At 45.6% G+C, this 25,937-nt stretch overlaps 1 protein-coding gene across 3 annotated transcripts; it reads right to left on the bottom strand.

Annotated features, from left to right (window-relative positions):
• Positions 1-457: 457 nt before the first annotated feature.
• On the bottom strand, positions 458-25,202 carry DPP8 (dipeptidyl peptidase 8). Of its 3 annotated transcripts, none has more exons than XR_013938107.1 (20): positions 25,073-25,202; positions 23,243-23,512; positions 22,164-22,276; positions 21,041-21,214; positions 19,976-20,144; positions 18,615-18,725; positions 18,110-18,238; positions 16,113-16,174; positions 14,996-15,096; positions 13,709-13,886; positions 12,254-12,413; positions 10,735-10,814; positions 9,750-9,902; positions 9,001-9,136; positions 8,048-8,193; positions 7,625-7,771; positions 6,752-6,888; positions 4,555-4,697; positions 3,730-3,841; positions 458-3,142 (listed from the first exon to the last, which is right to left on the bottom strand). XR_013938107.1 is itself a non-coding variant. In XM_080551491.1 (20 exons), exons 2-20 carry the CDS (start codon positions 23,499-23,501, stop codon positions 3,020-3,022), a joined length of 2,649 nt encoding a protein of 882 aa, XP_080407617.1. In that variant the 5' UTR covers positions 23,502-23,512; positions 25,073-25,202; the 3' UTR covers positions 458-3,019. The 3 variants fall into 3 exon arrangements, 2 of the variants coding, with proteins under 2 accessions (XP_080407617.1, XP_080407618.1); XM_080551491.1 differs by having other exon boundaries at positions 6,736-6,888; XM_080551492.1 differs by lacking the exon at positions 25,073-25,202 and adding an exon at positions 24,736-25,001 and having other exon boundaries at positions 6,736-6,888.
• Between the last annotated feature and the right edge of the window lie 735 nt (positions 25,203-25,937).

Below are 25,937 nucleotides of genomic sequence, written 5' to 3' on the forward strand. Positions count from 1 at the left end.
CTGGCATCACCACTCAGCTTCAGCATCTCATCACTCAGGTCCCCAGGTTTCATGCATTTGATTTCAAGATATGAAATTAAAACATTCATCTCAAAGATACCAGTGCAACTGCTGGGAAGAAACCAATATCCGCTATGCAATGAAGGCTCAATCCTGCTACTGCTCAGCGCGGGTGTCCTGCTGGGCACAGAGCAGACTGCTGACGGCAGATCCCCCACAGGGATGCACTAATCTCCGTTTTGGGAGTTCTCAGCATCTCCCCTACCTCATCAGTCTCAAACCTCATACAAGGCAGCTCTGACACCTTCAACTACAAGCAGGCGTCTTTTGCGAGAACTGCAAAACTCTGATGACAAATCCTCACAGCATTACTGCAGGATAAGAGAGTATGGGGTCTTAAAGTGCTTGACTGCTGTAAAAAGAAAAGAACTTTTGTAGGAAAGAAAGAAATACATAATTTATGTTGCAAAATAGAGTACAGTACTTTGTACTTTAATAGCTTTTCAATATATATATATATTTAAAACAAAGAAAGGATGCATTATTTAGAAGTTATATGTCAGCTCTTAAAATCACATCCTGTGCTAAATCAAAACCTAGCCCAGTTTGCTTGCATAACATTTAGTTCTCCAGTTGCCAAAAAAGCACTGTTTGATGAAGGCCATTTTTGTTTTTTCATTTTTTAAACAAAAGGATCCATTTTGTCTTAAAAATCATATACATTTACATTCAAGGGTAATCACCTCTAGAAAAAGAGCAAAAACATCCCCCAAAAAACAAGTTAATTAAATATTGAACAAAATATAAACAACTTTGGAAAAGGTGATACTATCCACGTGTAATTCTATACATATATGTATATATGAACAGATATAGATATATGTATATATAATACAGCTTAAACACTTAAGGAACAAAAAGGAATTCAATAGTAACAGCTTATACTTTTCTCTACTCACTGCCATGCTCCAGTTCAAGTGCATCAGCACACTTATTCCTCTCTCAGTACTGACTACAGCACACTCCAGATAGCCCAGCTTCAGTCACAAAACTTAATTACTCAAAGAGAAGACATTATAAGGAGCTGGGCTCTTCCCACGCTATGCCCTTCCCAAAATCAAAATGGTAAGGTTGTAATTGACCTGCTAGTAGTATTTTATCTGATCCCACTTAAAAACCCCTGTGATCTGAAAAACAGAAAACATCCCAAACCAAACACCCCCACGTCAGAGGAAATTTACACTTACTGGATGCCTGTTTGCTTTGGCTATCTTTTGCATAACCCAAAAAACAGATCCTGTTCTCACACAGCGGTTTTACAACCGTGTAACTGCACCAGCCCCGATCGCTTTGGTGCATATGTCCAGCAGCCTCACTGAAAAATGATGCGATTTGATACAATACAACCAGATTGTGTTAAATCCCGGAGCTTCAGGGTCAAGCTGAACAGTACAAAAGCGAGTAAAATACAAGGTTACGACATGTGGAGTACTAAGAGCGTAAACACTGAGAGTGATTCCAGATTTTTAAAAGATGAAAAGAAAAATCATGCTCTGCTTCTCTCCAGCACCAAAACGGAAAGAAAAGGAAGTTCTTAGGTTTCTAAGAAAACCATTAAAACTTATAGGAGTCTCAGAGGCAGGCCCCAAGGGGAGAATTTCCTGGATTAAAGAGAATCATTTTGCTATGGATTTCTATCTTAAACGACTTGTTGCAAGTTAAAAGAGACTTCACACATGATGCTTTTTAGCCAAGCCTGCTGCTTAGTTAAAACCTCACTAACAAAAACACAACTGGGATTGCATATCCTTTAGGCTTAGTTTACCTTAAGCTATACAGAAGGGGGGGGTTCTCAAATACAGCATCATAATCATGCTATGCAGCAGTGCTAGAAATGACCCAGGAATGGAGGACTGAAAGGAGTGCGAGTCTGGGAAATAATCCCTTGAATAAAGTAGGAAATTCACTGCAACAGTTCACATTGCCTCACATGTAGTGTTCGTAAGGTCTCTCCTCACCAAATTCTCTGTAGACCTTTGAATTAGAGTAATGTATATTAAAATTGTAACAGGATTTATATACCTATATCATGCTGATGTGACAGTCAGAAAACAGTACTGCAAAAACAGCTCCAGAATGAACAGCAGGGAAAAATGTCAACGAGAAATGGGCTATACTTTTAAGCTCGTTTTAAAATTCACAAAGTTTCAGTTCTTTGTCTTAAATTAGCTTGCATCTCAGAATAAAAGATTGTTATGCCGACATTACAGTAAAACATCACTTCACTTCCCCAGGTGAAATCAAGTACAATCAGGACAGTATCAAGCTGCTGAAAGGAAAAAAAAAATAAAGGTAGGATTTATCCTGGGGACAGAAGAAATAATTGAAAAGAACCTGGCATCAACTGAACTGAATCCAAAATTTAAAATATTTAGGAAGCAGTTTAAAAGTGTTTCTTTTTAAAAAAACAACTGACATCTAGACAGGAGATGTGTCTAACTTGTGACTGACTTCTCAGAAGTGAGACACATCCCCCTCATGAAGCATAAAAACTATACGATAACATTTAAAATGTAATCTAAGTTGTAACCATCCAGGTGAATTTTTGCTGTGTAGTACACCTTCTAGTATTATGTAATAAGATACCTAAGAACACACTGTAAAAATACATCAATTAGATCAGAATGCTTTTAAAATGTGAAGTTCTGGTGCTGTGGAAGTATGTTATTTCCAGTTTCAGCTCCTCCCCCAAGAGAACACCCATGGTACTGCATTACACCACAGACATTTGATTTTATTTACATCTTAAGCTTTAAAGTTATTAGGCCACCGTCCTTTAATTTCCTGTATGGCACCGAATTTACTTTAAAAAAAAGTGTCTCCGTGTGTGTGTGTGTGTGTGTGTGTGTGTGTACACATGGCAGGCACCAAAATGCAGTGTTCCATCCTATTTTCTCTAGTTTCCTGCATCTCCTCATTCAGTAAAGCAGCCAGTTGAGCAGAGTTCTGCAGAGGTCAGTTACATCGCCTTCAGGGCAGCAATGCGGGAGCCCAGGTTCTCCTGAAGGTAATACAGTAGGTGGAGTTCATAGTGCTCTCCCGACTCGGGTACCCTTATACTGTGTCTCTCCTGAGGGTAGATCTAAAATATAAAATAAAGTCATGAGTATCCACAAAGGTTTTGGGCCCCAATGTTTAAACTGGTCCCCGGAGCCAGGTTCAAAATGTGCACGTGATCTCCCTGCACTAGCTCTGTGTGCACTCGAGCTAATACATTTCCCTCCTCCATTGCCTGAACCTGGAGACAACCCATTGCACTCTGTAATGCAGCTAGTGCTTAGCTGGAGGCGATCAGCATGGCTGAACAGAGGCAGATCCTGTTCAGAGCCATCACGTAAATCAGCATGCTTCCAGTTCTGCAGCACGGCGTAGGATACCTGGGCTGCATCTGCACAGAACCAGCAGGGTTTAATTAAATACATAACCCTGCTGTACACTGCACAAACACTGCTGTACTGCTTCCAAACTGCAGAGCTCCTTGGGAGCTGCCTTAACTGCTCATTTGCCTAATAATGTTTTTGTTTACTCCTAAAGTCTCCCCTTTAAAAAAAATGCTACACTCAAATACTAGCGTTTTATCCTAGAATTCCAAGCTGCCATGTTACAAGCTGGAATTTTGTACTCCTCAAAGACAGATATAATATTTCCACGTCCTGGTTCCAGCCTTACCTGTAAGTCATACGGTTTCCCAGCTCTCACTAAAAAGCTGAGCAAAATACTAGTGTGTGCAAAGTGAACATTCTCATCCAAGAACCCATGTAGCAGCAGCAAACGGTTTGGTCTGAGAAAAGCAAGAAACAAACATTTCTAAATAGCATCCCACAATCTGCCAGTCATTTCACAGTCCACAAACACCCCTCCAAAAACACTCAACAGGAAAAACGTTAGCATTGAAGAGTGACTTCGCTATTGTAAATCGCTCTGAATGGACCAGCAGCTGGTGCCAAACCGATCTTTTCCTCCTCTACAAGTTCTTCCTGCACATGCACATTACGGTCAGACCTTTCATCTGTACATCATCATCATTTTCAGAAGTATTCCTTAGCTTGGGCAACACAATGGCTTAACATTTGCTCAGAATCACTGCTGGCTTTCAGCTCTTTGGCCAGAGAGCCCGTGATCTCAGCCTGCTCTGCAGACAACTCCCTGCTGATACACACTGAGAGCACGAAGAAAGCATCCTGATTGACTGATTTTTGTCTAGCTTAACTCAACTCTGAAGTGCTAATCATATAATTGGGGATGTGTTTGTCATTTCTTTAGACATAAAAGATGGTCTTTAATTACAGCTAGAATAAAAGGGATTACTTGGAATGGTCTGTAATTATGCAAATGTTCATTCAAGTCTATTAAGTTTATTAGTGCTGTTTTTGTTTTAATACTAGCATTTATGATTCCAGGATTTAATTGCCAAGAACAGGGAGATAAATATATGTCTGTGGGGCTTGAACTTCCCTGACAAGAATAGAAAGGAAGAGCCAGAACCAAACTTACTCAGAAGGAAACTTCTCAGCTTGCATGGCCACCGAACCTAGGTAATATCCCTGCTCGTTGTGATCCGGGTGGCCCATGTAACGCTCCGTGTAACCAGTGTCATAGAAAATCCACAGCGTGACGGGTGCTCCGGCAACAGCAACCTGCAAATTCAACAGGGCTCTCAGCATGGGAAGGGGAACACCGCCGCCTGACCTGGGGATCTCCCTCTCTCATCTCTACCCCACCACGACTGCAATTGCCCAAAACACACCAGCAAGCGCTCCTTACAATCCAGAGCCTGCAGCAGAAATCCTCCCTTTCTTCCCTCCCACAGCTTTTATTTATATATATATACACATATGTCAACATATATATATATATATATATAAGCAGAGTTCAACTATAGACTATGTGTACTGAAAATCAGGCAGCTGCTGAAAACCAGGAAGATCCTATAGACAAATCAGAAGCAACACTAAATATACCACCTGCAAGTCCTGCTGGAGGCAAGTGGATTTTGTTCAAAATGCAGAGCGCTCTGCTTTTGGGTCAGAACCTTCATTTAAATAAATGTCTAACAGAATTGGCCTTGAAAGCTCCCCAGGACTCAGCAATCCCCTTTGGATACCCACCACAAACTTGCAGAGAGGCTTGTGAAAAAAGACCAGCTAAAAACAAACCAAAGCCTCTTCCTTGGCCAGGTATTTTTAAAAGTAAAAATACAAAAATTTTCAAAGACTTGAGAAAAATAATGAGTAAACCTCCCAGGAATATTGAGGTTAGACTTACGCAAAGCAAGAAGACCCCCAAAGAACAAAACACGTCCTGAGGCAATATTCAGCTCTTACCACATCTCTGCCTCTGACACTTGCCCACCAATGGTCTGACCATTTGCTATAGGGGCCTCAAGTCACATAATAACAAGCACCTCTTTTTGGTACCTCTCCTCGCTGCCAGGTTGCCCTGTGGAGCACACTGCTACAAATTTGATCTGGGAATAGGTCAGACCGGAGGAGGAAGAGACGGTGGTGTTGTTTTTCAGCAGGATCGTTTCCCTTGGTTGGTTCACAGCACAAAGAGCTCAGCTGGCACAAAGCAGGCAACAGCTGAGACTATATGAGGTACCTTCAGCACGTGATCTCAGATTGGTGGAGCTACACCAGCACAGTTATTGCAAGCTCGACAGTCAATCAGTACAATGAAAGCTCTTGCATGCAGTTCTAGAGAGGAAATATCCTTCTGTGTTCAGCTGAATGGAGCAAACTGTTGTTCCTCCTCACCCCAGCCCACAAGAACAGACTCTCGGAGTAAAACTGGCCTACTTGGACTACCCCACACTCCTCTTACATGCCTGGTTTCCTGGACACAAGTGTGCTCTGCTCAAAAGACCCTGCCTGCATCAATGCGGGTAGACTCACGGACAACACAGCACCTTCCCGTCAGGTCAGGATTATGCCTGGCTCATCTGGAGCTGGGGGAAGCAAGTGAGCACAGTGATGGTGCAGTCACACCACACTCCCCTGAGGATGAGGGCTGCAAACTTGTGTGGAGAGGTGGGAAAGAGCAGCACAAATATAATTTTCTGATTTGAGACACCTCTATCAGTATTAATTAGAGGGGCTGCACAGGTATCACTGTCTGTGTTTGAAAAGCTGAATCACGCAGCTCTTCCAGTACAGACTCAGTACTTCCAGTACAGACTGCCTGCCAGTCCCGAACACCTCTCAGAGCCCAGCAGTGACAGCATGTTTACAGAGGAAGAGCATCTCATCCCCACGCTCCAGACAGAAACACAAGTGCAGAAAACTGAAGAGACAACCTAAGATCACAGAACAACTTACAACAGCTCTTGCAGTACCCACTGAATGCTGGTTTAAAAAGGCACTGTGGCTTGCTAGCAAGCACTAGCTTTAAAGAGTGTATAGATTTTCAGATGCTGTCTGTGCAATATCAAAAGGATAACCAAAGCCTGGAAGCCTAATTAGAAACACTGTGGAAGGAATGTATGCCAGAAAAGCAGCTTTCATCTGAACTCACCCAACTAGAAGATTCTTGAAGAAAACAGGCAGAGCACTGTGTCCTCACTTGCCTAGAGCTAGCTCAAAAGTCTTTGTGCTGTGAACACCTGAGGGAGGTCACACGATTAAGGGGAAAATTCTGTCTGCATCACCAGAATAAGTACGCAATGTACGAACATACCCTGAAGATATCTGACCTCTGCATTAAAGCCATAAGAGAGAGGTAGCCTCCGTAGGACCAGCCGTGAATGCCAACACGGTCCAAATCAATAAAGTCATACTGGGATGCTAAGTACTGCAGCCCTTCCACTTGGTCATCGATTTCAATTTGTCCCTGGGAATGGAGAGAAAAGGCAAGTTGTAAGTTCCAGGCAAAAGTTACATTCTCAGAATTCCCAAAGGCTGCACAGCACCCACCCAGACACCAGCACTCCATTGCACTGGGCACGTTAGAGAAAGACGACCCCTTTCCTAAGACAATAAATACACGCTAAGGCACCTAATAACTATCTTTTTCTTCATTTACCTCCTTACCTGGGGACAGGGAAGATTTCTCAGTATTTTTACTTTTTGCTCTACAAAGGCAAGGCAGAATTCCAGCTCCACACATGAAAATCTCTTCCCAACAGTGAGCGCTACACTGCAATGCCAGCAGAGCCTGGCACAGGCTGTCCCTGCCAGTACACATGGCCAAACACGTTCCCCCTCTCCAGCCTGCCACAGGAACTGCCCCAAGTAGTAACCCAAGCTATGGAAGAAACTATCCTGCATTGTGAGAGCAGCAAAGCATTTCTGCTCACAGAGTCAGAGATCCCCTTACGAATCACACTCCCTTGCAGCTGACAAGCTTGACAGCTCAAAACCTGACCCCGTATACTTTCCACACCGAGCATCTTTCCTCCCTCACATCCACTCCACTCAACTACATGTGGTTTCCCTCCCAAACCTAGGCAGTGTCACACAAGCGATGCTGGGCGTCTGTGCCAAAGTGGTGCTTCAGCTCAGATAAAACTGGGACTCAAACCTGTCTCTGGCTGAAAACGAAGAACCTGATTCAGAGCTGCACTTACCATTTTGTATTTAAAGGCTCCTTCAAACTTCAGCCCTCGGTGGCAGGATCCCCGGTTATCAATGACAACAACAACGTAGCCTAAAGAGGCCAAGGTGTTCAAACGGAAATATTTGATTCCTTTAAACCGGTTGTTCACTAGCTGTACCTAGAATAGAAGAAGAATATAAGCATTTATATAAAGAAATTCAGAGGATACCTACTAAGCCAATTTCGTAGCAGACCACAAGCAAAGAGAGGGAATCCTACAGGAGGGATCTTGAAAGATTTACATTGTAAAAATGTGCAAAATGTTTACAGTAAATAAAATCTGAAATTGGCTTAGTAGGCTATCCCCAGCACAGAGCAGGAGCTGTGCACACAGGAGAGCTGGGAACGAAGTGATCCAGGCCAGCCCACCCCACCGCTCACAGACTGCACTCACCTGAGGCCCTCCGTAGATGAAAAGCACAGTGGGGTACTTCTTCCCAGGTTGCAGATTGTGAGGTTTGTACATCATCCCATAGAGTGTAAACCCCGTGGAGCTCTCAAAGGAGAACACTTCTGGGGGAATGTAATCGGGTAGAGGGCCTGCCACGGGAAGGAACAAAGCCTGGATTAACAGGGAATGGACAAATAATGCAGCTCTGCTCCAGCCCTGCCCCAACACCGCTCCTGCTGCATCCCAGATAACGCAGCTCTCCCATGCTTCCAATGGATGTGGCTGGGACAAGGCACAGACTGGAAATGCCCCGGCCCTAGAGGAGCTTTCTCAGCCCTGTCATGTTCCCATTCCTGTTCTCCTCTGAACAATGGTAACTGTTCTCCACTGACAGACACATTACAGATATGCCATCCCTTCCTAACTCCATTTAGGATTCGCAGCATTAATACATGGAAAGCATAGGATTTGGTCCATGCCTCAGGGAAGGAGAGATGAAAGGTAACAGAATCATAGTGGAAAAATAAAAGCCTAAGAGCCAGCTCACAAAGACATGAGCAGACAGCAGCACAGAACTATTTAAGGAGTGAGTGGCCCTCCCCAGAGGCCCAGTAGCATGCTCACTAACACATACTTAGCACAAGAGTAAATAAGCTCACTTAAACCCACCCCCACTAATGATAAAACTTGCTTTCTAATCTTTCTACTGGCTCCGGCAGTAGAAACTTAATAATTTCCACTCTAAATTCCTTCACAGCCAATTTATACCCATTTGTCTCCAAGCTGAAAGTGTCACTCCTTAAAGAACTTCATCTAAGAACTTCTCACACGAGCGTGAGCTTCACAGAGAAGCCAAGAGTTACCCACAATAGCAAACCCAAAATGAGCATATTCTGGGAAATGTTTCACTCTGTGATCCTGGTTGTCCTTTTGCTGCTCCTTAACAAAGCTGTTACCTGCTGAATCTAAAATGGTAGCCCAGAACTCCTTTGTCCTGTGAGCTGCATCATCTTCAGGTCCTGTCAGCCGGTAAAGTGACACACAGTGTGGGCTCTTCTGGTTGCTGTACTTGCTGATGAACATGTCACAATCCTAGAGAGAAAAAGAATGTTATTGTGAACTCCTCAGTACAAGCAAAAGGGATAAGTTCTTTCTGCATTTTCATCTTTCAGATGTTTAGAAACCAAATCCCAGGAAGTCTGGGCTCTTTTGTGATAAGAGCAGATAGGCTCTGAGAAGCTACAATACTCAGCCAGATTCAGATATTAATGTCCCCAAACTCAAAATACACCTGCAAAATCAACAGTGGCATGAGGACCTTGTTGCACACACTTTTCTGGGCAGAGCAGTCCCAGCTGAACAGATTACTGCCCCAAACACCTGGAACCCCACTCAACACTGCCACAGGCTCATCTCCTCAGGTGACTGTTCCATAGCCCATTTCTGGCAAAAGGAGCCAGGCTCAAACAGTTTCAGAGAATTCAGCCTGGCTACTCTTGTCGAAACTTGAATTAGGAGGTCAGATCCGTTTTCCAGAGGTGGCTGCGCACTTACCGTACAATATAAAGAACACATCGTGTAAAATCTCCTTTTGTTATATTTAAATACAAGCTTGTCTGTTGATTGATGAAGGACCAAGTTGGGTGATAAAGCACAACACAGCCAGCCAGCCCTTCCTACCCAGGGCCTCACAGGCGAACAGTACCTGGCTGACACAGCAGGCATGAGAGTAACCACGCTCTGTCAGTCGCTTCACTTCTCCAGGATTCTCGTAGTTAACGACGTACAAGTGATGCTCCAAAGGCGAGTCTTTTGTGCCTTGAAAATACACCAGTTTTTTGGCTTCGTCTACATAGATCTGTCAAAAACAAAACAACACATCCCTTAATACTGAGTTTTTGAAAGAAAAGACCAGGTCCTTTCTCCCCACCTAGCCTTCTCCAAACTGCTTCCATAATTTGGAGTTATAGTCCAGCAATCTGTAAGGAACAAGCCAAATGACTATTCTTGCTGTCCACAACTCTGCCAGTTATGAACATCAGTTGCCCCTTCTTTCTGAGCAGACAGCACAACAGATTCAAACGCAGGTCTACTTGCACACTTTGTCCTCTAGCCCCACTTCCAACTACCATTTAGAAAGGATTTTATCACAGACCTTTACAAACTCCGTATCAATCCAACAGTCCTCCTTGAGCTGCTGTTTCATTCAAATGGTCATAAAATTTAGCCAACTTAGAGCTGGAAGAGCAGCAGTTTGGGAGCATTCCCTAACTCCTTGTCCAAGTTCAGAGGCTACATGGAAAACAAACATTGTGTATTCTGGCTAAAGAGAGACAGGGCCAATAGATTTATTCTGATCCCTCCAATAGGTATCTCCTGGCTCCAGGACAGCAGCTGAACATCACCACGACATTTTGGTTCTCATGGAACACGTGGAATTTCCTCACTGATGCTTTAAAGAACTTTTGCTTCCTTCTCTTTAAGGCTTAAACTTAGTGGGAAGAACTTGTTAGGAAGTTAAACACCTAATGTTGCCTGTGATGCTCTCCTTCACCGCCAAAAAGGAGCAGAGCCTCACTAATGCAACATGTACTTATCTGAGAGACCCCAAAGACCATTTCCCTGAAGTGCTGTCCTCCAGCACGTGTGTGTTGCTTGCAAGATATCATACAGCAAGAGCAGATACTTACATTTGACCCATGTCGCCCAAGCACTTCCCATTCCCCACTGGTAATGGCTATCTCCTCTTTGATGGGGCACTTGAAGTCACCTGCAAAAAACCCACATACAGAGATTTTACACTTCCACGTTTTACAGCACACACAGTCACAATGATACTTTTTTCCTTCCAAGCTTTTTTGCTAGGCTGAACCCAAGAGCAACGTGGCTTTGCAGAAGACCCACACCTCTGCCAGCTCCTGCGACAAGTGTCAGGGCTGGTATATTTAGCACCCTGAACCATGTATCAAAGGATTCACAGGTGCTCTCAACCTGAGGGCTTGGCTAGGTTGCTTCTTGCTTTTTTTTTGTTTTAAAGCATTTTGTCATTTGCACAGAAATGAGGTTTTATACTGAAAAAGGTGGAAAGGGACTCTCAGGTGTCAAAAATGGAGACTTTTGCTTTGGGGTGGGAAGCAGATCTGCTTTTATAAGATGGCTTCATTTCCCTTGGAATGAGGGAGATTTAGCAAGAAAAAGAAGTTGGATACATTCACAGAAATCTAATGAACCCAATATAATGCTTTCTGGAAAGAAACAACAACACAATTGCATAAAACTAGGACCTCTCGTAAAATAAGGTGTATTTTTTTCTGCATGCAGAGCTCAGCAAGTGCCTTCAACACACAACAAGTAAATTAAGTATCACAGCATGAAACTGTAAATGAAAGAACACATACTGTGGAAAAAACATTCCAGGAGCTTTGCACACAGTTATACCATGTATTTGAGCAAGGCCAAACTTTGACTGCAGCTTGGAAGCACATGGTCCTTGAATTTTTTTGCTTGAAATTACTCTTCCTGAATTTCCACTTGCAACAGCTGCCAGTAATTTTCTCCTACTAACATCTCTGTCTATACAGCAATACCATGATTGTTTTTAAGAGCAGATAGGAATTCTCTGAATAGTTGTCATATCATAGGTTTTGCTGCCAAGCACATATGTTCATTTTAAAGGGACTAACAAGTGGGCCCCCTCAGACAGGGAGGCCCTCTATGGACCTTTTTGCAATATGTTCAAACTGTTCTTTGTCAGCCTCTCTGCTACAATCTGCTTGTAAAGGCTGACAGGGACTATGCTGGTTTTAATTCCAAACACGGGTCTTGAACCAACGTGTATCTACTGGATACATTGGACCCTGCACAGAGAAAGCCACGTTATTGCTGTAATGATTAACCTACAGCAGTGAGCAAACAAACAACCCCACCATTGTCAACTAAGTAAGCTAAGGGCATTTTACACCATCACAGCTCATTTCGTATCTGATTTTGTGAAACTCTTCCCTGTAGTCAACAAGGAAGAATCAAGGTTGAAGCTAAGGCATGCTGAATACAGAATAACCCCTGTACAATTTCAAGAGCACAGCAAAGTGCTTTCCAGGGCAACAAGAGGAGTTTCCAATGAGACAATGATTCCTGCCACCTGGAAAGACATTCATTTCCCCACTAGTCAGCAGCAAACGCCCAGTGAAAGAGAATAATTTCACTTACTTGGAGCAGGGAGACCTCCAGATGACCGCTTATACTTGCTCTCCTTCAAAACCGAGGTGACTTTGTATAGGTGTCGGAATCCCGTTTTACATTCGGAAGCAAAAATGAACTCTATCTCATCTTCATGGGTTTGAGGGAAAACATAGAAGATATCATGGATCTGGGGAGACAGAACAGTGGATTACTGTTATCAGCAGGAGGCTGGCACGGAAGTCGCATCTAAGTTCCTCTGACACAGTTCATACTAGCAGGTTGTGGCACACTCTGTCCCTTAATGGGAAACCTAATAATGCTTATGAGCCAGGGGTGTCTGCACACAGCAGCCACATGCTGCGCAGATCCTGGCTCATCTAACTCTAAATCCTGGCCACAGAAGGAATTGAGAAAGTTTTTATGCACCTGCCTGTCTGGCTCAGATATGGAGATGGGTCCAGCTCTGCGGACAGCATATGAGAGCCACCCAAAGATGACAGAGCTCAGTGGCCTCCTCCGTCCAGTGCTATCTAGAAACCCAGAAGGGAAGGGCTATTTAGAGAAAGATGAGCTGTCATCATCTTCCCACTCATGAAGATGCCAGCTCTTCCATCAAGGGACAATCGTTTGAGGCATTCAGAAGCATTTATCTGCACAGTACGAGGTGCCAGTAAAAAACGACTCCAGCCAGTAAAGATAAGGGAGACAGGACAACTCACTGCACTATCCTGAAACCACGTACACTACTACTAAAAAGAAAATAGTATTATAGACAGCACTTATAGCATAGAGACCATTCAATGGAAGGCTTTGTAACCACACTTTCTGCTGAAAGGTGCAACTACCCTCCAGTGACTGTAGCTCTCAGGCTCTCCTGCACCCTGGTACACCTCCAACGGGATGTCGCTTTAGAGACACTGATTTTAATCTGCAGAACTGTGAGCAGCACTCCTTTAAAGTGTTAGCCTAGCACACCAACGTCCATTATCACACAGCACTCGCCCTACAACACACCTCCAAGAATATTACACAGGAATCTGTTTCACCAGAACATACGTGGTTAAGGAGGGGTTTCAGTGATTATTAACAGACTTTTGAGATTTGATCCCCCAATATCATCTGGAAACATCTTCACTGGCTGACGAATGCTTCGTCTGCTGGGACTGCTGCTGGTGAACAACTGCACAAATGAGCTGGACGGTGTCAGTGGGTAGAGGGGCTGCCTGGAACACCAGAGTCCTGGGCTCTCTGTTCCTAGCTCTCTGATCACCAAGCAGCCTCAAGCAAAGCAGCTCTCCTTTCACATCCCAGATCTTTTTGTTCTCTACACGTTGCGAGTTCTTTACACAGCAAGAAGAGGCACAGAACTTGCACAACAGGAACAGTCTCCTAGGCAGCACAACACCACCACCATCGCTCAAGTGCTACAGATAGGGTCTTGAACAACAAACTGTCAGACAGTGTTAAAGTTGAAATTCTTACATTTATCCAGATGTCTGTTGTTTCTTCATAAATTATGAAAGGTGTAACAGAATCTGGTACAGTGTCGATGAGTTTCTGTCTCTCCATTGCATCATCTTCTACTGGGATGAATAATGCAGGAGGGATCAAGACTATCTGAAGTCGAGTTTGGGAGCGATCCAGTAAGATGGACCAGACACTGTTGAGGAGACAGATATTAGAGAAAATAACATGCAACCGTGAGTGTTAGACAGATCTGAAAAACCTCAAAACACACCTATTACCACTAGGAATCTCAGGGGAGTCAAGAATGTTCAATCCCAGATTAAGCAAAAAAGCCACATGTAAAATCTCACCCACAAAAACAAACCTCTTCAATAACTTAGGAACCTATTTCACTTCACTTCAATATTGCATAAGCACTGCAGGTTGAAAAGTTTAATTAATTCTATTCCCCCAGAATTGGATTGTGCTTTAAGGGAGAAAAGAGAAAAAAAAATCAGAGGGACTAATGAAGCAGAAAAAAATTAACTGATGTTCCAGGATACTTGTGAAAATACTGTTTTAAATCTATACCTGGCAGAGAATAACACTGCCACTCAAATGAACTGGCAGGAGACCCTGCCATGCTTCTGACTTTACACGTAGCTCTAAAAATAATCCTGCAAAAAGCAAGACAATGGAGCAAATGTGTCCCTGCATTTCTTCCACATTTGAAAAAAAAAAAATGAAAAGGTGAAAGTCAGCTTTAGATTCAAGAGCTGGAGAAATGCACTTCCAGAGAAGTTTCTGGTGAGTTAGAAACACTGTACTACATCATCTACAGGGTTAAAAATGACATGCAAATGTGAGTAGCACTTACAGCAGGTTTTCTGATCAGTAAGCCTGGTCAGCAAGGATGGTCCAGTGGTTAGGGCGCTAGCCTAGGGCCTGGGGGACCTGGGCTCATTTCTCTCCTCAGCCACAGACTTCCTGAGCGACTATGGCAAATCACTTAGCCTCTGTGGACCTCAGTTCCCCATCTGTAAAATGGGGATAATAGCACTGCACTCTCTCTCACAGGGATGCTGAGAGGACACACACATCAAAGGCTGTGAGTGCCCAGTACCAAAGCAGTAGGGCCAGGTCCCAGGGAAAGAGACAAGGAGGGCTGCTTTAGCTTGGGAAAAATCGCCCCCTTTACACAAACATGTTTGTAGCAATGCAAAAATGAAAGCAGGCTTAAGCTTGAAGACAGGGACCACTACATTCTGCTTCTAACTGTGTTGCCCCAAACCCTCTAAGCAGAGACAGGATTAACATACGCACTATTTTCCTTCTGGCGTCCACCCAGCTCTAGCAATGTACTCTACTCCTTCAAAGAGGATCTCGAAGGGCTGAACTAGCTCTTTATCCACAACATCTGCAATCTGTTGACAAAGCAGCAATTCAGTGACACTGAGATGAACCCGCACAACCAGTTTTCATGCACAATGAGAGTCTGGACACAGAAGACTTCTTCTGTGCAGCTCACGCAATTTAGATTGTTCAGTTCAGCCTTTCCAACACAGGGGCTTCACCCCATCTGTAGCCAGACACCAGAGCAGCCAGGGCTAGGACTTGAGAAATCTGGGTTCTGCTCACAAATCCATCGCTTGTCTCGGACAAGCCACTTGAACAATCAGTTTCCCCATGTAAAATACAAAGAGGGGGAGAGGGGGATTTGTACCAAGCTGTTTTGTAAGGTGTTTTCACTGGTAGATGTTCAACATCCTGCATAGCATCCAGTTATCAATGTGGGTCTACATCATGACAGGCAGTTTTGCAGTCTGTCCCCACTGGGACGAGGCACAGTGGTACCCCGAGGGACCTGACAGCTTTCCCTGACGTTGCTGGCTGATGTCGGCATTGCTACCCCAGCAGGTCAGTGTTGATGGCTGAAGCAGCTGCGTAGAGGATCCCAATAATGCATGGATGTTACTGTGTCTGTTTGATAAGATTAATTTCCCAACTGTCTGAAGATCTTGGACTGGGCTACGGAAATTTCTGTATTTGTTAAAAAATCCTGGAGTAAAAGCAAAGTTCGTCGCTCTCACGTGTTCGTGCTTTTATAAGGCGATATATTCTCTCTGCAATCACATTTTCCCCATACCTGCAGCCAATAAGGAGATCTGTCACATAAGAAAGTCTAACCGTCCTCACCTAAAATATTCTGCTCTGCAGCCAAGTTCATAAACCAATGGTGGGGAAGAAAAGGACAGCCTTGAGAAATACTGCTGTACACAGACACCAAGTATCTGCAGAGGAATGAGCGATGTGCACTGCCTCCAGAGAAGCCATTAAGCTAACACAACATAAGGAAGTTTACTTATACTCAAATGAATTTTACCAAAAAGATTCACAGAAATAGGATTTATTTAGAAAACAAGCAGAACGTGGAACTTACTCTTCCTTCTGCATTGACTGTCACTTCAGATATCTTGAAAGTGACCTTTGGATTTGCTGTACCTATGAAAACAGATGTTAGCAGTCAGGCACCAATTTGTGTTTCCAAGAGGACAGACTTGAACCGATGGATTATTGTGGTGTTACTCATACTGAACTGGAACAGGCAAAGAGCACAATGCTCTTTGATCAAACAGCCTACTTGCATACATGAGAGAGAGCAAAGAACCAGGCAGGGAAAAAAAAGAGACTGCAGACATGAAGCAGACTCAGTGATGTAGTCCTGCAAACAGATCTGATCAAGAGCCATGCTACTGTCACAGTCTTCTCTCTCACAGTCAAAGGATGCACGTACAAGCTGGAAGTAAATGCACAGGAGTAACCAGGATATCAAAGCAAGCTTTGGTTTACTGTTTGGCTGTTACTGTTGAACAGAAAGTGGTGTACAAAAAGTGATCCAATGCTACAAAGCATCTTAAAAAAAATAAAGCAACTCATTCTGGAACCAAAGACTATTTCTTTCTGCATTCTTATAAATCTATTGCCATGACTAGCAAAGTTAAGATAAACTACTTATCTGTGTTAAACACGGAAAACCCAACTAACTCTCTGCAGAAAGCCTGCCCAAAGCAGCTGTACAGCACCTGAAGTGCTAAATGCTGGGGCCTGCAGCAAATGCGAAGAATAAAGAAAAAAGCTGCTGCCAGTCAATCCACAAGAAGCCGTATGTGGTAAATTCCACGTACTCTGAGCATTCTCAGTGCTGCTGTGAGGTACTCCCACTTCATCGACCCAGTTTTACACAGAAACTGATGCACTGAGGTGAAATGACTTGCTTTGGGCCACAGCACTGTCCTATTTAAGTACTTATCTTCCCCCTGGTAAGACACTGACTCAGGCTTTGCCCTCATAACAACCTGCAGAAGAGTGCTATGGCCCCTGTGGCTCAGGTTGGAAACTGAAGCCAGAGATTAAAACTTTGGTTGTTTTAAAAGCATTTAGGCTTTGGTTGTCTAATTTTCCTAAACTGCTGAGACTCAACACTGAATAAAACTCTGACGAAACACCCTCAGAAATCGAGGCGTACGTTAGCGCTGAGAAAACATGAGCAGTCATCTCTTGCTTCCCAGGCTGACACAGCCTTCCTCGTTCCTCGAAACAAGCGGTAAATCAGGATCATAAGCAGAAAACGTTTACCGGTGGATCAGGGAATCGACAAGACCTGAAGCTAATTCTGCAGCTGGGGCCGGTCAGTGATCAATACGCCCTGCTGACACAGCAGTGAAATCTCAGAAGAGCAAGGGTCAGGCTGTTCAAACTGGCCCTATACACCTGACACATGGCAGTGAGGTGGCCCTCAGCAGGGCCGCACGGGTTTCACTTGTCCACTTAACAGCAGCACTCCACTTGATACGCTTCACTCCTGCCTTCACTCCTTTACTGTTGAGGCTTTCACATCATTTACTGTTTGAAAATACGACAGCAGCAGGTTTTTTCCTGGCAGGCTGCAAGCACGCAGAATTTTCAAAGCCCAACAGCAATCACGGAGGCCAGAGTACTTCAGAACCTGAGCTACCAGGGCACCAGGTTACCAGCAGCTAAACAGAAACCCTCCCCCCAAAAAAACAAAGCAGTATCATTTTGCAGCTATTCCCTCAGAGACACAAGGCTGTAATGAGAAACAACTTCTCTGTGCCAGGATCTGAGAGAGCAGCTCCAAAATAGCGACGATCAGGTAGGGTTTCTGCCAGCTCCTGCGAGACCTGGACTCAGAGCTCTTAGTAACCACACGGCTGGAAAGTCAGTACAGCCACCAGTGACTAAGCTAACCTCCACAGCAGCAGTTTTTCCAAATTTCCACCACTTGGACGCTAATTCAAGGACTACACAACATGTCTCCGACCCCCTGCTCTAAGCTAGGAGAGTCCCCGGTCTAAGGCACCTGGAATAAAATGTGCATCTCCTAGAAACAGAGACGCAAGGTCATCAGGCTCTCACCAGTTTTGGGGTACCGGAAGGAATCTGTTCTTCTCGTCTCCAACATTGGCGATGTGACATGAATAATTTCCACCTCCGACTCATCGTTTTCTTCATAAAGAATTCGAAGAACTTTACCCCCATTCAGTGCTGCAAATGAATTAAGATTTCCTGGTCAGAGGAGATCTCGTGATTGGTATTGCAGAAACCAGCATTCTCCCAACAGACAAAGCAGGTTGGAAGGATGAAGAGAAGTCTGTGATTCATGTTTCACTAAGCAAAACACCCCAAGACTCTTACAACTCCTATCACTATTGTGAGAAGGGAAGTCTCCTCCTCCAGTAACTTGTGCTAGCGAGGCTCCTGTACCACACCCACCACTGCAGATGCTCGTAACTCCTTTTGAACTATAAGGTTCCTATCCTGGATAAAGACAAGTAACAGAAAAAATGAACTCTGCCCTGGACAGCACAGCTTGGGGGCCGCTACCTCTGCCTGTCAGACACACTGGATCCAACACACTTACTTGGCTGTGCCTTTGGGCTCCACCAGTAGCCAGTGTATCTGTCAAACTCCTCCTGCAGCACAAAAGTAGCCACGCCAGCAGATTTTGGATCCTCCTCAACATTGGCCAGTTCTAAAAAAAGACACAGAAGAATTAGTTCATGATGTACTGCAGAATCAAACCAGTTCTGCGTTATCCCAAACATGGCCCAAGTTCAACCCCCGGGGAACAATTACATGATAATAAATCTGGCTTCTCAGCAGACTTGCTTTCTGCTTCCACCCTGCTCTGTTGATTTATTTGGGAAAGATCTAATCCTCTCTGACACTGCAGCTTCTTTTAGGAAAGGAAAGCCATCTCCCCTCCTTACTCCTACTCAATTAGTCTCTGGATTTTCCATGTACTCATCCAAGAGAGAAAACATTCTACCTGAGCTCACAACTTTTAAGAAAATCAAAGAAAAAAAAATCTTCCTGAACGACTGACACTGAGAACACCAACATTCAGAAAAACAAAATTATCAGCACTTCATTCACTGTACAGACCAAAAGTAACACGCTTACATAACATCTCAACATGATGACATATCCATAGGGCTTCAATATTTTTCCTGTTACCCTGGAGGTAACTTAGCAGCGCTCCATAAATAATTATCATCTGAGAAGGAGTCATTGCTACAGTTTATTTTTAATGTACTTACATAATATTTTAATATCTAACATTTAAATAAGCTAAAGCATTATTATGAAGTGTTAGAAATTTTAATTTAGCTAAAAATTAAGTGATATAGTTTAAATACATGAAGTGTGATTAAACTGCAAAACACAACGGATTTTCAGACATTGGTTTATACACAATTTTCCATTTTCCTTCCTCCAGGATACGTGTCTAAAAGGGAGTTGGAGAGGGTTACAAAGCACAGACCTAAGTTACTGAGTCTGAGGGTACCAGCAGAAGGCACGGTGCTATTCAGAAACTGTCTGTATTGTTTCTAAAAAGCCCCGCAGCCTGACTTCACTGACAGAAACTTTCCTCCAGTTCTAATCCACCCACAGCTCCTTCACACAAAAAAAAGACTGTTCCAGTGTTTAAAAAAAAAAAAAAAAAGCAGCGTGTTTCAGGAGAACAGCCCTTCCATATGTATTCAACAAATAACTCATTCTGACAGATTCTGGTTTTCCTAGTTCCACAGGGAAAAGAACCATCCTACAGTATTTGCCATGGAAGAAACATGCAGAACATGACAAATAATCAAATCCCACGTAAAGTGGATGGTGGCCATTCCCTCAGATTTCAGAAGAACCCCAGGTGCCATTGCTTAATTCAGCACAGCAAGAACAAGTGCAGGGGAGGTACAGAGATTTTAATTCAGGATTCACTACCATTGTGCACAAACGTTAGCCTCCTCTCTTCTCTGGTTTCTATATTAGATATCCAGATGTCATTGCTGTGGATAAAGGCAATCCAATTTGGATCAGCTGGACAAAGCTTGGGATCCATCCGGATATTCGGACAACTGGTCTCTACCAGAATGGGTCTTAAAGGCTGTTGCTGTTTGAAAGAAGAAAAAGAGAATAGTAAGCAACGAAAAAAAACACATACAGGAACTGAACTGGATTATCAGGTCTCTAAGATCACAGCAGTGTGGATGCTGACTTCAGATACACAGGTTTACACGAAAGCAAGCCATTTTCAACATACGAAAATGCTATGCAGATATTTTATAGGGATAAATGTGCTTCTATCATGGTTGCACAGATCCCACCAGGATCTCTTTCACCAGTGCTGAGGATTCAAAAAAAATAAATCAGACAAGTCAGACAGATCAGAAATCTGAATCAGAAATCAGAATCCTGCCACACTCAAGAACAGCATCCTAAAAACAGACAGGTAGAACATATAATAATCTGGTCTTCCTAAAACAACTCCGGATACGGTAAGTTCCGCCTGACAAGGACAGACAACAAGCATTTGTTGTAATATGAAATGGTTTCAGCTTTGAAATCCAGGTTCAGCACATGCAAAGAGTAAAGGCTGCTTGTTCTTAAAGTTAGACAGCCAAATCTTGTAACACATACAGCACTGACCGCTGAGCAGTGACCTCGAAACCACAGCTTGTGAAGAAAAGTTGCCTCTGACGTGACTTCTCGCTACATGAAAGAGCATGGAGTATCCCAACCATTGTGTTGCCTTTTATTGGCACTGCTACTAACTAAAAAATCAACGAAATCTGGTGTCATGCCTTGCCACCACAGTTTATAACACTTCTTTTCCATCCATGTTTCTACAACCAAGGAAATGCACCCCCAAGGGGGATTTCTCCATGTCTCAACCGTTGTCAAGGCTACTTGCCTCATCAGCGCAGCAAGAACTTACGCTCGTGCTCTTTGCTTCTAGCTTAGAGGAAAGAAGTGCTGTGGTAGAACAAGAACGCTGAGTAAACTCACAGTGAATCCATGAGGACCTCCATCCTTCACATGATAAATTCCACTCCCAGCCTGAAACAGAAAGGTGCCGCTTTCTCGGTGGTAATCATAGGAGGCAATCCCAACGGTGCCGATTCGCTTCCTCTCCCGAAGCAACTCCTCTTCACGAGAGTACATCCCATAGTCCAGGATGGCCTGAATACGGGCAGAGAAGCACAATCAACACCCCTGCTCTGCATTTCTTACTATACTTTCAGAGCATCTTGGCATGCCAAGCTTCCAGGACCAGATGGCTGTGCAGACACCCTCCTCCTCCTCCAGCATCCTGCTGGCAGCCAGGAGCCCACTCCTGCTTGTGCCTCTGCCATCAGCACTTGTAGGTGCAGGCCATAACTCGATCCCACACATCTGTGAACCTGAGAGCCACTTCTCCCTTAGCACGACTGGCACTATTTCCAACACGCACTGGTATGAGAAAGATCAGACTGAAGGCCTGTTATTTCTAGAACAAGTAGGACGGTCTCTGCTAACTTCTGCAAAGATACACAGTGACTGGTCTGGTGGGAGGAGAGCACAGCATGAATTTTATGGCTGGCTGGCAGCCTCAGGAAGCAGCATGGGGAAACAACACACCTAATTCCACGCGGGGTTTGTCCCGCCTCCTCCAACCTGCCACGGTGCATGGGGGACTTGTGCAGGCTTGCTCTGCACACAGGTGAGAAGGGGACACGCGTCCCAGCGAGTGGGAAAGAGATCCTCTGCTTCAGCATGAGTCACGGAGCCACTGACAGATCCTCAGGGGGACTCATCACTTCCCCCTGCAAAACAGCGATTATGGGAGACTACAGGCTCCTTCAGCAATCCCCAGGATCTCACAGCAGAGAATCTGGTGCAAATTAGCACTTGCAATCTCTCCTGGCAAAGGAGAAATCAGCCAGCACACACATTTTTTTATGACGCACAAAGGCTGCAACTCCAAACCCTGATGAGAAAGCCGTGCTTGTTTTCGAGATGGCTGCAGAGTTAGCCAAGTACAAGGAGAACCTTAAAAACATTTAAGACCATAATGACGGCTTACGGGTGCAACCTCAAAGCCTGCCTACTTGCTGTGCGGCTAAAGAGCAAGAAAGAAATCAGGACCCACCGGAAAAAGATCCAAAAGAGGCTTCCAGGAAAGCAACAGGACGGCAGCTTTGTTTATGGTTTTGGGAATTTCAGAGTAGAAGAGCGTGTTCTCCCTGTTCTCCCCAGACATGGCTATTGTCGAAGTGAGAAGGAAAAAAAAAAGTATTAGCTTTCTGATAATAATCCAAACACTCTCAAAAGTTGCTCAGGAACAGTTTCTCAGGCCCTGCCTACCAGAGGAAGTACTGACAGTCTCTGCACTGCAGCCTTGCACCGGGAATTCCCTGTTTCACAGAAAGGTAAATCACAAAGGAAGAGAACAAGGAACTACACCTACGCTTACCACACGCTGCCTGAAGCATATCTCCTTCTTTTTGGGGGGCTTATTTTATAAGCTTTTAAATTCAAGAAGGTCCGTTCTGCTCTTTCCCTTGGCTGAAATGCTGCACAATGCAGCTTGTGTTTCAAAGATAATGCATTTTTAGGAAGGTTTGAATGTCTCTTTCCTGCTCGTCTCCCTCAGTGCTGTTCAGATTTCTGATAGCTCCTGCCAGGGCACGTGGGGATCAGCCCAGAGGGAGCCAGACATGCACTGAGGAAGGCCAAGCCTAACCTTCAGCTCAGGAAGCGGCACACAGGAAGCCAGAGCTCATCCCAGGAGGATTAGCCCTGCCAGATTTAACCCATCACCCTCAATGTGCTTGAACTCAACTTTATTTAAGGACTATGACCCCCCGTTCTCTGAAAAATGGAACAGAGATGAATCAGCAGCTTCGCGACAGCACATCTAGACTTGAAACCACAAATCAGAGCTAAAATAACTAGCCTAAGCAGCAAGCAATGGGGCTAGAACAAGGTTCTGGCTTCTGGTCCTTTGTTCTAGCCATTGCTTCTCACCCAGATCCAGATTTTCATGGATTTATATTCAGCTAGTGCAGCTTTTAACACAAGCACTCCTCTACCACAAGACCTGCTCCAAGAAGTTTGCTCACGGTGCCATTTACAGTGCCAAATCACTTCAAGCACAGCTGAAGTCAAACCCCAACGGCCTCTGCAGTGACAGTTTAGTCAAGACACAGGCTGTCCCAGCAAGCTTACCCAGATAGTAGATCCTATCAGAATGAGGTCCTTCAGGATCATTTTTCTTAACAAACGTGAAGTCGTGTGGGGCTTTCGCCATCATATACCCATGATACTTCCGCGTATCCGTGAGCAGTTTCCTGAGCTGGCTCCAGGAATGTCTCTCTACGTAGTAAGGTTCCAGTTTGGGCTGTTCCTCTCTCTGCTCCCGCTCCTCACGGCCCGCCGTTTCAAAGATTTCAAGGCCCGGCTGTTCAGTTTCCATGGCTGCTGCCATGTTGCATGGTTCTGGAAGAAAAAAAAAACAACACTGGAGGTTCAGCATTGCCTTTCAGCTAACAATCACTTCAGATTCCCAAATCACAACACAGCAAAAGCGTGTTAACAAAACCACAATTTCATGTGGTAAAGAAAAAATCCTGCTGAAGGAAGAGGACAGTGGAGCTGTACAAAAGAGGCTGCCCAACACTTAGTCTTTCAGAACAGACCCACACAGATTTATTGCTGTTTGCCTTTTTTCTCCACCATATATCAATTACTCAATTCAGGAAGATTGGGGACAAGCAGCTGCTCAGAGGAAACAGCATCAGCAGCTGATTTGGAACCACCTGGCCATACCCAGCGGGCCTGGGCAACCATTACTGCCCTATAACTTCTTGGGTTTGCGTCTCCTTTCAAACAAAGCTCTGAAGGGTCAAACAACGCCCATCACTGTTATATCATCCCAGGCACGGGATTACAAACGCTGTATGGATGAGACTCTTCCAGAAGCGTCAGGCAACACCAGAAGGTGATACAGAGAAAAGAACATTTTGGAAACTGATTTATCTGCAGCGTAAGTCCTACCCTCCTGAACGGGTTAAGTTAACAGATACTTCTTCCTGCAGTTAGCTGGGCTTTACAAAGCGTATCTGAGCTAGACAAAACAGCCCACAAGTCCTGCAATAGGAACTGAAGTCTTTCTACCACAAATCCCAGATCCGAGTGCAAATCTCAAAGGATCCCAGCTATAAACTCCCACCGCGTAATTCATTACCAGGGACACCAAGGTGTGGGGATTGTCAACCCTCAATTTCTTTTTCTAAATATAAAATAGAAAGGCTGCACAACTGCTTGGCACGCTGCTAGGGAACAGGCAGAGCCGGGTGGCCTGAGCCTGCCAAAAACACTAATGGGAAATAGATGGAGCGCTTCCATCCCGCGCACAGGCGCTGAAGGGCCACGGGATCTCGAGGCACGGGCTAGGTCGGCACAGCTACCGGGGGCAAAGCTCCCCGATGGAGCTGCTTCTCCCGGGGCTCTGCACAGCAGCAGAAAAATCCCTTCAGGGATGGGGGGAGAGGAGGCTGCGTGAGCTCGGATCAAGCCCCTCTCAACGCAAAGCGCTAAAAGCGAAGCGGGGCAGGTCTCAACCAAAGGCTTGGCCCCACCTTTACAAATATAAAAGCAACCAGCCCGGGCATTTCCTTCATCCTGTCTGCAAAACAAGAATAAAGCGGGATTTCGGGCACCTTTGTCCTACGTGCAACAAAGCAGTTTCGGGCAGCCGCTAACACCGCCGGCAGGCCCAGCGCCCCGAGCCCTGCGCAGGAGGCACCGGGGGGATTTCAGGGGGGGGCCAGGAGCCCCCCAGCACGGCCCCAACAACGAGACCCCCCCCCCAGCCCGACCTCCTTCCCGCAGCCCCCCCCCAAAAAAAGGAGGAGGAAGGCGCATGGGGGGGGGGGGCTCCGAGCAGGGCCGAGCCCCGCAGCCCGCAGGGGGACGCGAGCCGGGGGTCCCGAGCTCGGCCTGCCGGGGCGAGCCTTCCTCCTCCTCCTCCTCCTCCTCCTCCCCGGCCCCACTCACGGCGCTGCCCGGCGGCGATGCAGCCCCGCCGCTTCCGCTTCCGCCAGCACGGGGCCGGGCCGGGCCGAGCCGTGCCGGGCTGGACGGGGCTGGAGCGGGCCGGGCGCCCTCCGCCGGCCTGGAGGAAGCGGCGCCGCCGAGCCCCGCGGTGGGGAGGTGGGGGCGCCGCCTGCCGGGCCGCGGCTGGGGCGTGCAACAGCCCCGGTGTGCAACGCTAGGTGTGCAACAGCCCCGTGCGTGAGGCCGGGTGTGCAACAGCCCCGTGTGCAACAAGCCCATGCACAACACTAGGTGTGTAACAACCCAGTGCGTGACACCGGGCTGTGCAACAACCCCGTGCGTAACGGCAGGGCGTGCGACAACCCCGTGCACGATGCTGGGGAGTTGAACGACCCCGTGCGCGACACTGCGGTGTGCAACAGCCCTGCGTGCAATGCTGGGGCGTGCAACAGCCCTGTGAGTGACATCAGGGCGTGCAACAACCCCGTGCATAATGCCAGGGCGTGCAACAACCCCATGCACGATGCTCGGGAGTTCAAAAACCCCGTGTGCAACAGCCCTGTGCACAACACTGGGGCGTGCAACAGCCCTGTGAGTGACATCAGGGTATGCAACAACCCTGTGCACGATGCTAGGGGCGTGCAACAACCCTGTGGAATGCAACTACTGTGCATGCAATGCTGGGACGTGCAACAACACTGTGTGTGATGCTGGGGCGTGCAACAACCCCATGCACAACACCAGGGCATGCAACAACCCTGTGAGTGATATTGGGGTGTGCAACAGCCCTGTGAGTGACATCAGGGTGTGCAACAACCCCGTGCATAATGCCAGGGCGTGCAACAACCCCATGCACGATGCTCGG

Source organism: Anser brachyrhynchus (assembly GCF_964034855.1).
Source record: "Anser brachyrhynchus genome assembly, chromosome: 11".
NCBI classification, from domain to species: Eukaryota; Metazoa; Chordata; class Aves; order Anseriformes; family Anatidae; genus Anser; species Anser brachyrhynchus.

Bases quoted from the DNA above. Each gene is read 5' to 3' on its own strand.
- DPP8 (XM_080551491.1), bottom strand. From the start codon at position 23,501: ATGGCAGCAGCCATGGAAACTGAACAGCCGGGCCTTGAAATCTTTGAA. The intron at 16,175-18,109 runs GTGAGAGCCTGA...CTGTTTTCATAG, and splicing joins CTTCCGGTACCCCAAAACTG to GTACAGCAAATCCAAAGGTC. The intron at 4,698-6,735 runs GTATGTTCGTAC...TTGAATTTGCAG, and splicing joins AGAGGTCAGATATCTTCAGG to GTTGCTGTTGCCGGAGCACC.